The sequence below is a fragment of the Erpetoichthys calabaricus genome, chromosome 4 (genome assembly GCF_900747795.2).
Source record: "Erpetoichthys calabaricus chromosome 4, fErpCal1.3, whole genome shotgun sequence".
Classification (NCBI taxonomy): domain Eukaryota; kingdom Metazoa; phylum Chordata; class Cladistia; order Polypteriformes; family Polypteridae; genus Erpetoichthys; species Erpetoichthys calabaricus.
The window spans coordinates 213,573,406-213,590,358 of NC_041397.2; the positions used below are offsets into that span (position 1 = coordinate 213,573,406).

General features: G+C 41.9%; 1 protein-coding gene across 4 annotated transcripts in view; it reads left to right on the top strand.

Moving 5' to 3' along the window:
• Window positions 1-16,953, top strand: part of cntn5 (contactin 5) — a 1,396,083-nt gene that overhangs the window by 982,258 nt on the left and 396,872 nt on the right. For all 4 annotated transcript variants that reach the window (XM_051926456.1, XM_028800281.2, XM_051926458.1 and 1 more), the window contains one exon: window positions 5,629-5,731. In XM_051926456.1, the coding sequence (XP_051782416.1) occupies window positions 5,629-5,731 (103 nt within the window). The remainder of the gene's footprint in view (window positions 1-5,628; window positions 5,732-16,953) is intronic.

A 16,953-nucleotide genomic window follows, 5' to 3' on the forward strand; every position in this document is an offset into this window, starting at 1 on the left:
GTCAACATAAAATAGATCACTCTTTAACATTTGTTTTTGTGCTTTTTGTTGACAAAGTTCTAACACATTATCTTATATCTTATAGTTTAGGTTGTAGGTTAGATAAAAAGAAATTAATATTATGTGGTACATGAAATGTCTTTTTTGCTGTTTAAGGTATTTTGAATTTTCTGCCAACAGAATGACTATATTAGATGTAATCTGGGTTTTTTTGTGTATCCAGTAAGGGTTCAGTTATTTACATTATGCTGTCTAATTGCAAGCAGAACACGTACTCAGTGATTGACATCAGAAACATAGAAAAGTTGTGTCTTAATTCTGCAACTCAGTGACAGATATTGAAAAGGGGCTTCATTCTAACAAGGAGTGCAGAAAGGTTTCACCTATTATTAGGCCATTGCTAAGTCTATATGTCATCAACTGATGCCATACATAATAGATTAGAAGTCAATAATATGGACGTTATCCCGGATTTGCTTGTCAAGACTCCTCCACACAGGCAATCCAGGATGTCAGTCATCTGTTTTGACTTGAATGCAGAAATATGAGTAAGCAGTCAGCTTTTTGCTCTTTAGAATTGTATTACATTTTGATCATCATTGCCACCTTGAACCCCTTTCTTATCATCAACCAGAGTGGTTCTAAATAACAAGGAATTTGACACATTATTGAGCATCCTAACAGTAATGGACATTTAAACCATTTAAAAAAGTCAACATGCAGTAAAATGGTAAACATTTAACTCAAATGTCTGCACTGAAGCCCTTATGTTTTTGTGCATTGTTTGTTGGTTTATTTTACTTTAGCCTTAATTTTTCTTGTTTGTATGTATATTTTAAAAATTGTGGTTGCTGTTAAGCTCTCAATCTGTATATTTAATATGTCACTATAAATGGTGTCCAGTATCACAAAATGATTTACAGTACACTGAAAGGATCTCGTAAATGAGACACCTAAACAATTGTATTGAATTGTAATGAAAGCATAGTAGATGAAGAACAGTCATTTATTCACAATTAACACTAGAATTACCAGAGCCTACGAAAAAACTCATAGATCCGGCCCACCTTAAATCGCTTCTTAAATCCGTTCACACCTCTCCACCAGCATCCTTTGTCCTCTAAATGTGCTGATAAAAGACAAGCTGCCAGCAGCCGGCTATTCCATCCCCCCACCTACTTAGAACGTGAGCGAAGTTTTCCCAGCTCATGCCTTGATTGATTATCTGGGAGTGAAGTGGAGTTTTACAGTGGAAATAATAGATAGTTATTTGGAACACACGCATTTCATGTGTGTTCCGTTTCTAAAGTAATCTGTGTAAACACATTGTTAGCTCACGTGCTCTAACATCACCCCTCCCCCCGATCCAACTAAGATCGGGGGGGAGGGGTGACGTTAGAGCGCCTGAGCTTATTCAGTGCTGCAGGAACAACGCACATGTTGATCTTTTTTTTCTTTCAGTACATGTGCCTTCCCTGTTTATTTATATATCTCTGCCTGTCTGTCTCTCTATTACGCAGTGCTCGGTCTGTCTGTGTGTTATGGATCTTAAAAATAAGTTATAAGGACAGTTGTTCCTGTTAATTGCAGTCTCAATTGTTAAAAAAATATTTTAAAAGGAGCATCCCACATGAAAATATAACGATCTCATTAACTGACAGTGCATACCAATTTATAAATTTTATGTCCGTTTGAGGTTAAAAAGAAAAAAAAAAAAGCAACATTTCATCCCCAGCGGGGAATCGAACTCACATCTATGAGGCAAGGCAAAGTTGCTGTGCTCTAAGAGGCAAATCTTAACGCACTACGCCACAGAAGCTGTTGTATCATCCTTGAAGCTTTTGTGAAAGTGTTTATTTGATCTTTGGAACTCGGGCTTTACATATTCCATAGTTTATGCCTACTACATTTTGTAACATTTATTACTAAAATATGAAAAAGTTTCTGTTTTAACAATGTGTTTACACAGATTACTTTAGAAACGGAACACGCATGAAATGCGTGTGTTCCAAATAACTATCTATTATTTCCACTGTAAAACTCCACTTCACTCCCAGATAATCAATCAAGGCATGAGCTGGGAAAAGTTCGCTCACGTTCTAAGTCGGTGGGGGGATGGAATAGCCGGCTGCTGGCAGCTTGTCTTTTATCAGCACATTTAGAGGACAAAGGATGCTGGCGGAGAGGTGTGAACGGATTTAAGAAGCGATTTAAGGTGGGCCGGATCTATGAGTTTTTTCGTAGGCTCTGGTAATTCTAGTGTTAAGTAATCAAGGAAGGAATGTGTATAGGAGATCAATAAATGGAAAGCAAGGCAAAAGAAAACATAAGGGCCTGCTCCCATGCTAAATCTTAATGTATCAATTATTTTGCTGGGGTGGCTCATCATCATCATACGACTGCTGATCCTAATGTGATGTGGGAGACCTTCCGTGACAAGACCCTGAAGGTTGCTGAGGGTTGTGTTGGTGTTACCGGTGTCCCCAGAAGGAGGTGTTTCATCTCGCAGGGCACCCTGGATATCATCGAGAAGAATCCCAGCACATGGCTCAATGGCAACTCTGGTCTGTACCGGGAACTGAGAAGGATGGCTGCGAGGGCTCTGAGGGCAGATAAAGAGGTGTTTGTTAAAGGAATCTGTGAGCAAGTGACACACCATCTGTGGTCTAGCGACCCACGTCCTGCTTAAAGAGGAATCGAAGCATTACGCACATCTGAATCTGTTCCTCGGAGAGTCGCAGTCAGGGCAGCTGATGGAACGGTCCTTACGGATGACACTGCAGTTGTGACCCACTGGGCTGGTTACTTTGAGCAGTTGTTCAAAGCTGATCCTCCAGCTAGGACGTTGAATATCTCTGGGTCCACGGTTCTTGAGGCTGATCCTCCAATTAGCTGTGAACCACCCAATCTCACTGAGATTGCACAGGTGGTGAACCAGCTGAGGGGGGGAAAGGCTGCAGGGATGCTGTGGTATCCGGGGTGAACTTCTCCAGGCTGGTGGTAAGGCTGTCCTCCTGGCATTGCAAGCAATCTTTGCTTCCATTTGGGAGACTGGCATCATCCCAACTGACTGGAAAACAGGACTTATCGTCCCTATCTGGAAAGGGAAGGGTGATTGCTGGATTGCACCAACTACAGGGGGATAACACTGGTCTTGGTGCCGGGTAAGGTCCTTGCTAGGGTTGTCCTCAATTGGATCCGTGATCACTTGCTCACCTATCAGTGACCGGCACAGTTTGGTTTTATGCCTAAGAAGTCTACTATCGACCACATCCTGGCACTGAGGGTTCTCATAGAGCGCAAACGCAAATATCGGCAGAGTTTCTTTGCAGCCTTTGTCGATTTTCGCAAAGCGTTTGACTCAGTTGATCAAGCTGCCCTGTGGGACATCCTAAGGGTTCGCGGGATCCCCCCAAGGTTGCTGGATATCATGGCTGGCCTGTACACTGGTACTGTGAGTGCTGTGTGGAGTGGAGGCAGGACCTCTGCGTTTTTCGCAGTTGATTCTGGGGTTTGTCAGGGGTGTGTTCTTACTCCTACTCTGTTCAATGCTTGTATGGACTGGATGTTGGGCAAGGTCGTGGGGTCCAGCGGCTGTGGGGCATCTGTTGGTGAAGAAAGATTCACGGATCTTGACTTTGCTGACAATGCTGTGATCTTTGCGGAGTCAATGGAGGCTCTGATCGGGGGCACTCGAGAGACTGAGTGAAGAGTCTGAGTGTCTGGGCTTGCGAGTGTCCTGGATAAAAACCAAGATCCAGGCCTTTAATGACCTCTTGGGCACAGCCATCAGCACTGTGTCTGTTTGCAGAGAGAGTGTTGACCTTGTTGAGAGGTTTACTTACCTTGGCAGTGACATTCATGTCTCTGGTGACTCCTCCTGTGAAGTCAGTAGATGGATTGGGAGAGCATGGGGGGGTCATGAGGTCGCTGGAAAGGGGTGTGTGGCACTCCCGATATCTATGCAAAAGGACAAAGGTCCTAGTCTTTAGAGTCCTGGTGCTTCCTATCTTACTATATGGTTGTGAGACATGGACGCTATTCAGTGACCTGAGATGAAGACTGGACTCCTTTGGTACTGTGTCTCTCAGGAAAATCCTTGGGTACCGTTGGTTTGACTTTGTTTGACATGGAGTCCCGAATGAGGCACATTACCTGCATTGTGAGGGAGCGTCAGTTAAACCACTACGGCCATGTGGCGCATTTCCCCAAGGGTGATCTGGCTCATAAGATCATCATTGTTGGGGACCCAAGTGGCTGGAACAGGCCAAGGGGTCGCCCATTTAACACCTGGCTGAGGCAGATAGAGGGTCATTTCCGGAGGGTAGGACTGGACCGCATGTCTGCCTGGGGGGTTGCCAACTGGGAACCCGAGCTGTTTCGACGTGTAGTGGGTGCGGCAACGCACTCTATCAGTGCATGCTCCCCAACTTGACTTGACTTTGACTTTGTGGCTCATCCACTTGCCCTGCTCAAAATACCCTCCAAAAACTACTTTCCTTTCTCATCTTTCTCTCATTCTGCTTCTCAATCCTAACCTGTTCCTCCTACCAGTTAACTTTACCCAAGCTCATTCCCCAACTCTAGAGTCAATTAAGCGTTATTAACTAAACATCTTTATACACTGGATACTTTCTGACCAAGCCTTAGAGCTGCTTCCAGGGTAAGGTGGTGCTACTTCTTTTTTATAAAAGTACAACAGTCTCTCAAGCAATCCCTGGTGCACTCCTGAGCCTATATCTGACTATAGACAGCCAAGTCATTTGGACAACTGTAGAGCTGCCTGTTCCCCAACAGCAGTGACTATGCCCCTCCCTCCCAAGTCAGAAACCAAGTGCAGTTCTCTGCCAGTACTCCCTTGAATTGGCCACCTAGTCTTAGATTCCTAAGTTTGAGGTTATGTGCTGCGGTCGATTGGTCAGAAGGTCTTATAGTTTTTCTTAGTCCTGCCTGGGTGACATTACTTAAGTAGTTTATGAGGCACCACCAATGCCTGCAAGATCACCAGTGCTATAAACTTTGAGGTGAACATTACTTTCCTTCACTAGGTGTCACTGGTGATTAATCACTCAGGGCCCCACTTTTCTCTATTTCATATCCTCGCACAAAGAGGATAACTGTGAACTCTGGGTCTCTTGACCAGAAAAGCATTTACTTACTCAGTTGAGCTAAAAGAAAGTACCCCAGCTCAAGTATGTAAGTGGACCGTTGGCTTCTAACTACAACTGTGAGGGTGTCATATTACACAGTGTCTGTCTCTCTCTCTTCAGCCTTACTGCCTCTCTAGAACCCATGTCTATTGCACTTCCATGGCACAAGCAAAACTACATGGCTCCTGACCTCAGTTGTTGCCACATTTACTGTGTATTTGCAGGACTTTCTCTGCTGCCTGTATGGTGTTCTGTCTATTTCTGTATTTCTCCTAGAGGCCTTAATTTGGCCTTTTGCCAACCTGGCATCCTTCACCATATATTTGGATATATAGCCAACAAATTATTCAGCAGAAATGTGATATTGAATTCATAGTTTTTTTCTAGAATATGCCTATACTGATGTGTGTTTTTTTTTTTTTGAAATTCCATACATAACATACTTTTCTTCCTAATATACACTCTTTTTATCTTTCAGGAATAATGGGAGAATATGAGCCAAAAATTGAAGTTCATTTTCCCTTAACAGTTACAGCTGCTAAGGGGGTTACAGTTAAGCTGGAGTGTTTTGCCTTGGGAAAGTAAGTAGATATGTTGCCTTTTTAATAGACCTGTGAGTTTTGAAATTTTCAATTTCTGCCTGATATGAGAAAAGTCTAGCTTTTTTACCACTCAGGAGATTACTCTCATTATACAACACAGCAGGAGAATTACTGTACAAAATCAAATTTGTTTAACTCAGATGAAAACAGTATACATTATGGAATACTATTGTAATGTTTGAGAAATTATATTGAAATACTGTGCGGTTCAACTGAAAAATGGATTACCCTAAGAACACATTCAGATTCAGGCAGTCCACAGATACTTTGAGACTGACCTACATAAACTTTTATTTAAGTAGAAAAATAAATAGTGTTTCTGAGATGCAGATATTGTACTTTGTGCAGAAACAGTATGTAACTACTGCTGAACCTTTATATTTTTGATGTGTTTGGATCCCACATCTTCTTTTATATAACATAAATTTATAAGTTAACTTGAAAAGAGGCACTTAAGCGAACAGGATTTGTTACATTTTAAATTTATGAAAAATTGGAGCCTACTTTTATTTCTGTGTTTTTAATTTTACTGAAAATGTGGATATGACATCAAGGGCATTATAATATTTACAACCTTGGCTAAAATATTTTTCCATGATTGCTGATTATGTCAGATTATCAGAAAACACACTCCTCCCCTCTGCTGCATATATACTTCATTTTCCTAATATAATGCAGCTTAAAAAGATGAAAGAGCAAATAAAGAAATTCCATCCATCCATTATCCAACCCGCTGTATCCCAACTACAGGGTCACAGGGGTTTGCTGGAGCCAATCCAAGCCAACACAGGGCGCAAGGCAGGAAACAAACTCCGGTCAGGGCGCCAGCCCACCACAGGGCACACACACACACACACACACCAGGGACAATTCAGAATCGCCAATACACCTAACCTGCATGTCTTTGGACTATGGGAGGAAACCGGAGTACACGGAGGAAACCCACGCAGACACAGGTAGAACATGCAAACTCCACGCAGGGAGGACCCGGGAAGTGAACCCAGGTCTCTTAACTGTGAGGCAGCAGCGCTACCCACTGTGCCACCATGCCGCCCATAAAGAAATTCTCATCTATTTAAACATAATACCATATGAAGTTTAAGAGCAGGAGTCCACATCATAGAACATTGCTATGAATGAAATTCCTTGCATAAACACTTTAGTCTTATTATGCATGATTTTTACCTTAAAAGCTGAATGAATATGATGTTACGGAACACCATTATTGTAGAATTCTACAGAATGAACACTATTTTCAGTTGCCATACTGCTCGTGTCTTTCACAGAATTTCAGAACTGCATTATTTCTGAACATTATTCAGTTATTCGACTATGTTGCTATATGAATTTTAGCAAATATGTCTACTACTTTGTGGATAGCTGTCAATAATAGAAAATGAAAACATAATTAGTAACACCAAATGTCTTCTACATTTATACTTAATCAGAACAAATATTTTTATTACTTGTCAGCTTTCCAGTGTTTTTTTTTATCACTTTTTGCATCTCAAGCACCAAAGAATACAATAAAATAAAACAAAAGAATTAGATTAGATTAAATAGATTAGATTGAACTTCATTTGCCCCCAAGGGGAAATTTGGCTTTTTATAGAAGCTCTTTAAATGAATTAATGCATAAATAGGTAGATAGTAATTATGTAAATAAATAAAATATACACATACTTTTGTCTGAACACACATCAAAATGACTAAAAAGTAGGCCTGGGAAAGTTAACATGTTATTTTTTTAGATTAACATGGCCTGTTTAACACGTTAAAAAAATATTGCCTCATCCAGGGCTAAGACACATCAGGCAGTGCTTTTGTCAGGGCGGCATTTTCATGCAATTTTTTTTCTTTTTTTTTTCATTACAAAACAATAATACTGTAATGATCCGGCCTGAGACTCAGAGGGCCATGGGGCTGAACAGCTACTGAGCACTGTGCTTGCAGAAGGTGCAGTGCGATATGCTAATGAAACACCTCAGTGATATGCAGTTGGATATTATTGGAAGAAAGGGTGGAAGATGCTAGAAAGTGTGCTCATTTTGTCGGCAGTGGGGATGGAGAGAAGGAGAACACAGTGTACAGTAGCAGCACATGTGGGTATGAGAAGGAGCAGCATGGTGTGCAGGAACAGCGCAGAGTTAACAAGACTCAAAGACTGGCATGCTTCGGGGTCATAACAGTAAAGCAGAAGACAAGCAGTGTAAGAGTTCAACAAGTCCAATTGCGACTAGAAAAGTTGAGGAATCTGCCATGACTAGAACTGTAGGAGTTTAGCTGGGGAGCAATCAATAAAGGCTCATCAGTTTCACACTCCTGAAACGTGTACTGATGTTGTTCCTTGCTGACTAATTGAGAGTGTTACAATACAAATAATTTAAGTGTGCACCTAAAGAATTACATACGCATCCAGTACAGTTTTTATATACTACCAATACAATGAAATAAAATTTTCATTTAAAGGTTTAACATTTTGTATTAAGCAGTTCACAACAATACACCACATGTCAATTTGTAGAAATGGTGTTCATTTTCTTGATACTGACATAGGAGCAGTAGAGTGGGGGGAAAGATGGGTGGTTATAGCAGTCTTGGTGAAATCCTAAAATAAAGTTGCAAAGGTAAAAATTATGCTCTTTCATTCATTTTATGTTTCTGTAAGAAGATCAAATCAAAGTCATATCACATTATTGCTAAATAAGTTATCTTTGAGTGGTACTAAAACAAAAATAAGTTTCGCCAGTCTGCCAGTCAGCTTTCTTTGTTGACTGCCCTAATATAATGGCAGAAGTGTAACAGAAGCGTATCTCTACCCATGTTTAAGTTTGAAGTATCTTCTCTAGTTTATGCAAAGATTGCATCATCCAAGTAATGCACAGTGTCAGTTTTTAACTAAAAAAGCAGCTATGGAGATCTTTTTTAAAATGCCATAAGTAAAGGTGTAGGTAGAGCAGTGTTTTTTTCAACCATTTTTCTGTGGTGGCACATATTTTGTAACCCAAAAAATCATCGGGCATGATTCTACCAACCACAAAAGCATTAAATCCCTATACATGCTAAACTATCTGCAAAACACCGATCACAGAGCTGCTTTTAGCTCAGCTTTTCCAGGTAGTCCCGTACTCCTCAGACAGGAGGACCACCCGAGGAATGCGTCTCTGTCAGGTCAGAACCCAGATACGCTACACTGTTATTTTCACCAGTTGAGAAACACTTGTGTAGAGTATAATCATCAAGTCTTTGATGGTGACGAACAATTTAGGGTTGTATTTTCAGAGCTTTAACACAAAGCAAAACAATGAAATAAATAAAATAAAAACCGGGGCATGACTGTCACAGTTCCAGTAAGGCATTATGAAGGTGTATTGCTGTTGGTATAAAGAAGCCCCAGTAGCATTTCTTAACACACTTCTGCTGAGTAAAGTCCTCAGCGTTAATGTGTCAGTGAGAGGATGAGCAGCATTGCTCATAATTACACTAAGTTTTGTTTTAATTCTTACATTTGCTATGACCTTCAGGCAGTCCACGGTGCATCCTATAACTGAACTTTCCATTTTAATTAGCTTATTGATTCAGTAGGCCTCTCTTGAAGTGATGTTACCAGCCCAGTACACCACAGTTTAGAAAATTGCACTGTCCGTCACCAAGGTTTAGAGGATGTGGAGGATGTCTCTTCCAACATTAAATGAACGCAGTCTTCTGCTATGCCCCTTTTTATATCGTTCGTCTGTGTTTTGAGACCAGTCCAACCTGTCATTAATGTGGACTCCCAAGCACTTCTAGGAATAGACCACTTCTGTATCCACTCCTTGAATAGTGAACAGAAGTAGAGGCTGTTTGGTGTGGCGAAAGTCAATAACCAGTTCCTTGGTATTGTTGATGTTAAGATGCAGACAATTCTCTTTGCACCATGAATCAAACTTTTCCACCTGACTCCTATACTCCATCTCAGGAGTTGTTGGGGTGGTGTGGAGAGACTGGTCACTGAAAGAAGGTGGCAATGAGAGAGAAAATCTATTTAAAAATTGGTTGATGATATTAGCTTTGTCCACATCCCCTTCTAACACCTTCCCCTTTGATTGCTTGAGTCCAGAAATTATTCCCAGTCCATTCTATGGACAGCTATACACAATTTGAAATTCTTGCTGTCTCATCTATTTGCAAAAAATATGTTTTGACCTCAATTAGGATCTCCCAAAGAAGCAAAAATAAATTCATTCTGTGCAGACTGTAACATGCCAAACTTCCACAAATCACTGATAATGACAAAGTGAGCTGTCAAGATACAAGCATACTTTGCAAACACTTCTGTAACTTTTCTAAGGCTGCCCTTATTAACAGAATCTCAACTCTCTTCATGTCCCCTGGTCACTACCTCCTGGCAGTGATGTTGCATCTATTAGACACCTCAGGACAGCTCTGTTCTTTCTCTCCATTTCATTGTGCATTGCCACTGGATGTCGAACATCTTTGATATGTATTCTCAGCAGTGTTGTTGCTCTTAAATCAGGAGTTCTTCACTTTTTAAAGAATGTAACCTGTGGACACTTTTTGTGACTGAAGACAGAGAAGAAAATTAAAATTAGTAAAAACCTTTTTATTGATACATACCAGACAAGGGTAAAATGACAGAGAAACACAGTCCTAGGACACCGCGCTTCATCTGCCTCGAGCGCAGATATCCTTGCTCTTTTATACCTTTCTAATCTCCTGATCGTTGACCACGTAAGCAATAAAAATAGCGTCCTGACTCATTGTATTTTTCCAATTTTGTAAGTCATTACCCTAAAGGTATATTTTCTTGTCACACACATCATTAAAAGAAAACTTCCAGAAAGTATACATGCTTTTTGTCACGTACGCAAAACACAAACAAGTTTGATCATTCTGTTCTATTTTCTGTACTTTCACACATACATTTTGTTCAATTACATCATTTTATGTTTTTACACTCCTCCCTTTTTGAACAAAATGATGTGGGCAATATAATTAAATTGAAATGGTTGATGAAGGGGAAGGGGGGGAAAAAGGGGATGGGGAGGAGAAAATGGAAGAAGCTATACGAGACATGTGCTCCTCATGTAGCATATATGCCCTTTCCATAGAGGCGGTAAAGTACTTAGATATTATCACCACCCATCCTTGGGTAGCCCGAGAGGGTGCGGGTAACAGCCAACAGAAAAAGTATTTTTAAGATAGCCATTTCTTGCAATGCGATGCGTGGATCCAGGCAGGCAGTCCTTCAACCTTCACGGCGTGTGGTGTGGACAGAAGAATTTGGAATGGTCCTCTCCACCTAGGCTGATGCCAGTGTTTCCTCCGAGTATCTCGAACCAGGATCCAGGTGCCCAAGGAAATTGGTAAATCCTTGGAAAGGGGGCTGGTCCTCCAGGCTTGATTAACCTGCTGGTGGATTTCCTTCAACGAGGTTCGCAAACCTGCAAGACTAGAGAGAAGATCATTGTCCACAGTATGCAAATTCACATTTCCTACAATCGTCCGGTCAGAATCTCAAACGGCGATAGTCCCAGTTGTCGGTGTGTCCGTCCCCTTAGTCCCATTAAAGCTAAGGGTAGTGCATCCGGCCATGATAAATTAGTTTGTTCACAAATTTTTTGCGAGTTTAGCTTTTAAAGTGCCATTGCATCGTTCTACGATGCCTCCGCTTTGGGGATGGTATTTACAATAATGGTGCACATTAATTTGGAGCCAGGTGGTTAATTTATTTATAACGGAGTTCACAAAATGAGTGCCATTATCTGTTTGTAACTTTTGAGGGATACCCCATCTTGGAATAATCTCTTTAATTAGTGCTTTAGCTACTGTTTTGGCATCGTTGTGTTTTGAAGGGAAAGCCTCTACCCATCGGGAGAACACATCGACAATCACAAGACAATATCGGTACCCTTTAGACGGGGTTAGTTCAATGAAATCCATTTGGAGGTGTTCAAACGGACCATTGGATTAGGGGTAACGGCGGGACTTACCTGGGTACCTTTTCCCACATTAAACTTTTGACATATTGCACAGCATCTGCAAAATTGCTCTGCATATGTAGAGAAACCTACAGCTTCCCAATGTTTTTCAACATCTCGAACCATGGCATCTCTACCTGCGTGATCGAGGCCATGGGCGATTTTTGCCATTCCTGGGAAAGAGGCTTTTGGGAGAAAAGGTTTGTTAGTGTGTTTATGAGTCCAGACTCCATCAGAGAGGGACCCTTCTTTGGACCATTTTCTCCTTTCGATATCCGTGGCTGCACTCTGTAAAGAAATAATTTGATTATCAGGGTCCTGGTCATTTCTCTGTTGGAATAAAGAAATTGGTGTGTTATTATATGCAGCCTCTTTAGCAAAGTGGTCAGCTAATTCATTTCCTTTGCTAACAGGATCCTGTTTTCCTGTGTGAGCTATCATTTAACAATCGCTAGCTTCGATGGTTTGGTTATGGTTTCTAAAAGGGATTCGATCAATTTCTGATGTTGGATGGGTTTGCCAGTACTGGTCTTAAATCCCCTTAGTTTCCATAATGCTCCATGATCATGGCAGACTCCAAAAGCATACCTGGAATCCGTATAAATTGTTACGATCTTCCCTTCGGACAGCTGACATGCTCGAGTGAGTGCTACGAGTTCAGCTGCTTGTGCACTCAAGCTTGATGAAATTCGATTTGCTTCCAGCAGGCGGTCCCCTTGGACCACTGCGTAACTAGTTGAGATGTGAAGTTTTGGCTTGTACTAGGATAGAATGTACAGCGTGAGGCACTTTAACTGTTAGGGGGCTCATGAGAACTACATCCGTGCTTGCTAATACAGCTTCTGTTGTTGCAGCCACAGCACGAAGACACGGAGGAAGTGCTGCGGCCACTGGATCCAGTTTTTTTTAGAAAAAATAAGCCACCGGTCTTTGTTTATCTCCATGTTGTTGCGTCAGTACTGCATTCATAAATCCCTGCTTTTCGTCCACGAACAAAGTGAATGGACGAGAATGATCAGGCAAACCTAGAAGAGATAGGCGCAGATAGAAGAGCAGTTTTGAGGTTACAGAGAGCCTTCTCAGCCTGTTCATTCCATTGGACCTGGCCAGAAAGGAGGATGCCAGGAGTATTAGCCAATTGTTGCAACGGCTGTGCTCTTTCAGTAAAATTTAGAACCCACTGTCTGCAGTAGCCCAGAATACCTAAAACAGACATAACCTGTTGTTTTGTGACCGGTCTAGGAAAGATTTTGGATGGCTGTAATGCGATCGCTAGAGAGAGCTCTTGTTCCATACGTAATGTCATGACCTAGATATTTAGCTGCAGCTTAACTTTTAGAAACTTTATGGCCATTTTTCCCCCAGAAACAGCAACAATTTCTGGGTATCTTTTGTACAATTTTCTTCCGTAGCGCTACATATCATTTCCATCTACATACTGTATCAATGTACTACCTCTTTCCGGCCAAAAGCCTTCTAAATTTTGGGCAAGAGCTTGTCCATAAACACAAGGGGCTTCAGTGTATCCCTGAGGCATGACGGTCCATGTCCAACGGCGGTACCGCGTTTGACGAGATCGGGATGTACGGCGGAGATGCCAGCCTCTGCTTCGGGAGACAGAGGATATTGGGCACGGTGCGGGCGGAAGGAGGATTTCAGGTGGATCACCAGAGGCTCACAATGGGCTATCCTTCCATAATCATTCTTTCCCTGGGACCATAGTGAATCAGGGAGCATAGAGAGCCAAGAAGGGAAAGTGGTTTGTAATGAACAAGCAAAAGAGGAAGGACGGCACAAAGCGCGATGTACTAAAAAATCAGTTTGAAGCACCACTTTAGTTATTAAACGGTCAGGAGTATCAAAAATACCTGGAGTAACTTGTAACCAGTCTGTTCTTTCAAGGCATTTTTCTACCCATGGTCCTATTTCCCTCCATTTAACAGTGCGTGATTTAGCTAAGGAAATATGAGGCACTGTGCCGCCAAGATAATATATGTGCTGTGAGCATGTAAGATGAACAGAAGCAGCTGCCTTTGTGGATGAAATAAAAACACAGGAGATGTGAAGGGTTTTCGGGGCAAATACCAGAAGTAAGGAAAGATTCTAGCCAGGGGGTGTCTACTTCTATAGGGAAGTATTGGGCAGTACAGTGTAAAATGTCAGGGGCCTGTAAATTGGGAAAGAGACAGGGGGAAAAAGAGTGTAGGGCTTTGAGGAGAATGGTGTGTGGGGAAATATCTAAAGTCCATGCTGCAAAAGAGGGTTTGGGGTAAGGGGTAATTTGACACAACAACTTGGGGGTTGAACAGAAAAAACCTTTGTCAGTCATAGAAATAGAAAGAGAAAGTTTTGTCATGAGATCTCTTCCTAAAAGGTTAATTGGACAAAGCTGATTCAAAAGAAAACGATGCAGTAAGGTATGTCCGCCAGGACGTGACTGGACTTGAAGAGGTTTTGATACTTGAAGAAGGTGAGGTTGTCCAGAAGCAGTAAGCACAGTAACAGTTTCGTTCGAGGCAGGGACCTTTGCCAGCGAGAGGGTAGATCGAGTGGCACCAGTGTCGATTAAGAAAATAGTCTCAGTGCCATCAACGAACAATGTCAGTAAAGGATCAGTCTCTGAATTATGGGTGAGCAAAGGTAGTTGAAAAGAGTGGCTGGAGGTCCCAGCGTTTTCCTATGGCCAGTATGGTTGGTCAGGGGTGTCAGAAAAAACAGGTGGAATAAGGGGAGGTGGGGGCTGTTGCTGTCTGTGAGGGCACTCCCGACGAAAATGTCCAGTTTCACCACAGGCGTAGCAAGAGTAGGAATTAGCATTGGAATTTAAGGGAGAGGGAATAAAAGGATTCTTATTGTGGTCAACAGGAGGAGCTCTAAAACCACCTCGTCCTCTTCCTCGTCCTCGTCCCCTTCCTCTAAGCCATATCCTCGACCTTGGTCAGGAGCATTCCTGGTATAATAGTTCAATCTGTGCTGCCAATAATTTGGCATGAGAGTCCGATTCCTTCTGCTTAGTTTGTTTTTCGGCATGTTCAGCATGTCGTTTGACTTCATCAAACGTGGCACTTTCCCCACTCAATACAGGAAGTGCGGACCTTGTTTTGTATATCAAGGCGCAAACCGGAAACAAAAGGTGGAACTGCAGCTCGGGTGCGGTCATCAGCATTTCCCAAGCCCGAGTGATTAGCCATAAGGTCTTGAATCCTATGTGCCCATTCATCAACCGTTTCGTCTCTCTTTTGTTTTGCATCAGAAATAAGGGACCAGTCCGTTCCTTTTTTATATTTTCTGCAATATTTTGTCTCAACGCCTCCCATTGTGGGTTAAATTCGCCTTCTCCACCTATCCCCTGTCCTCGAGTTAAAGCTGGGTTCCATACCCATGGAACGTCATTGCGGACACCCCTGCTAACAGTGGCCCATGTGGTCCCAAGCTTTCGACGAAGTACCTGGGTCCATTCAGCAGCGTTAGGCTTATACATGCTATCTAACTGATCAAGTTGTTCAACAAATTTTAGTCCTCCTACTTCCTTTGGATCTGGAAGTGCATTCACGACATCTTTTAGTTCTTGGATGTCCCAGTTCCGATTTATCATAACTGTTGTGGGATTTTGGGGTCCGGCTGGATGGGCAGGGTTATAATGGGGATTGGGAACTTCTATTAAAGGGCAAGTAAGTAAAGGTGAAGGATCAGAAGAGAAAAAAGTTGGAGCTGGTTTGTGACTTCGAGTGCATTTGGAGACGGGGGGTTTGTCTAGTACAGGGTGGGTCATCACGATGGGTAGAGGGGTCATAGTGATCTGTGCCTGGGGAATCATCAGGGGAAACTTCTGCTAGTTGTAGTGCAGGGGGGGCAGTCGGAATGGGGATAGAGGAGGGGATATACACTTTATGCAGGTCAGTAACATTATTACGCTCCAGTTTTAAAAAGTTAGTAGTATGGCAGCATGTTAGGTGTTTCCAAGGATTTGAAGAACATTCTGCTTGCTGGCTACCTATGACAATATTAATGAACTTGTATGTTGTGGCATCAGTGGAAACTATGTCTGCAAATAGATATTACAATTGGTAATATATAATTGGTGAGCTGGGAGGCTACAACATGCTCAAGAACTTTTGACAGAAAAGGTAAGTGGAAAATAGGCCAAAGATTGTTAAGATCATCACCATCAAGACCAGACTTTTAACATGGGGGTTACAGAAGCGATTTTAAAAGTGGCTGGCACAACCCCAGTGTCGAGGGATGTATTGATTATTGTCGTAACAGTCGGGATTATGGCATGAAGGCAGGATTTAAGAAGTGTGGTGGGGATGGGGTCCAGTACACAAGTAGTTTGCCTCATCTTACAAAGCAGGTCATTAACAAATGCCGATGTGACTTGTGAAAATTTAGAAAAGGAGCTGGATGGAGTGGGAAGACAGGGAAGGATATAAATGGATGATGGATTTATGTTATTTGAATTATTTAGATCTGTAATTTTATTGCGGAAAAAGTGGAGGAATTTTTCACAGACTTCAGTAGAGGAGGGTACTTGGGCCAGATGCAGGTTGAAGTAATTTATTAACTACAGAGAACAAAAACCCTTGGGTTTTCATGGCCATTTTCTATTATTCTGCCATAATGTGTGTTCTTGGCTGCAGTTAGTGCATCCTTGTAAGACCTTTGATGGTCAGAGAAAGCCTGGATGTGAACAGTGAGGCCAGTCTTACGTGACATTCTCTCAAGGTGTCAGCCAGTTGCTTTCATAGATAGTAGCTCTGAACTATACTATGGAGCTGAACGCTTAAAGGAAACCTCCTTATGTTTTAAAGGAGCTGTTTTATCGAGTGTTGAATGAAGAGCTGAGTTATAGTGGTTAACAAGACTATCTAGTGTTGATGGAATAGGTGAAGACAGAAAAAGATCAGAAATGGATTCCAGCAAGAACAGAGGGACAGATATTTTTAAGGTTTTGGAAAGAATTTTGACATTTACAGGTAAGAGGATGGAGAGGTAATGAGACAGTGAAAAGCACTGTTTTATGGTCAGAGAGTCCCAAATCACTGCTATAAGTGTTGTCGACAGATAATCCAGATGTGCAGATCAGGTCCAGTATATGACCACCAGAGTGGGTGGGAAAATCAACATGGTGCACCAAGTCAAATCAGTCCAGTAAGGATAGGAATTCATTTCTCAGTTTACATGTAGTAATGTCAATATGAATGTTGAAATCACCAAGAA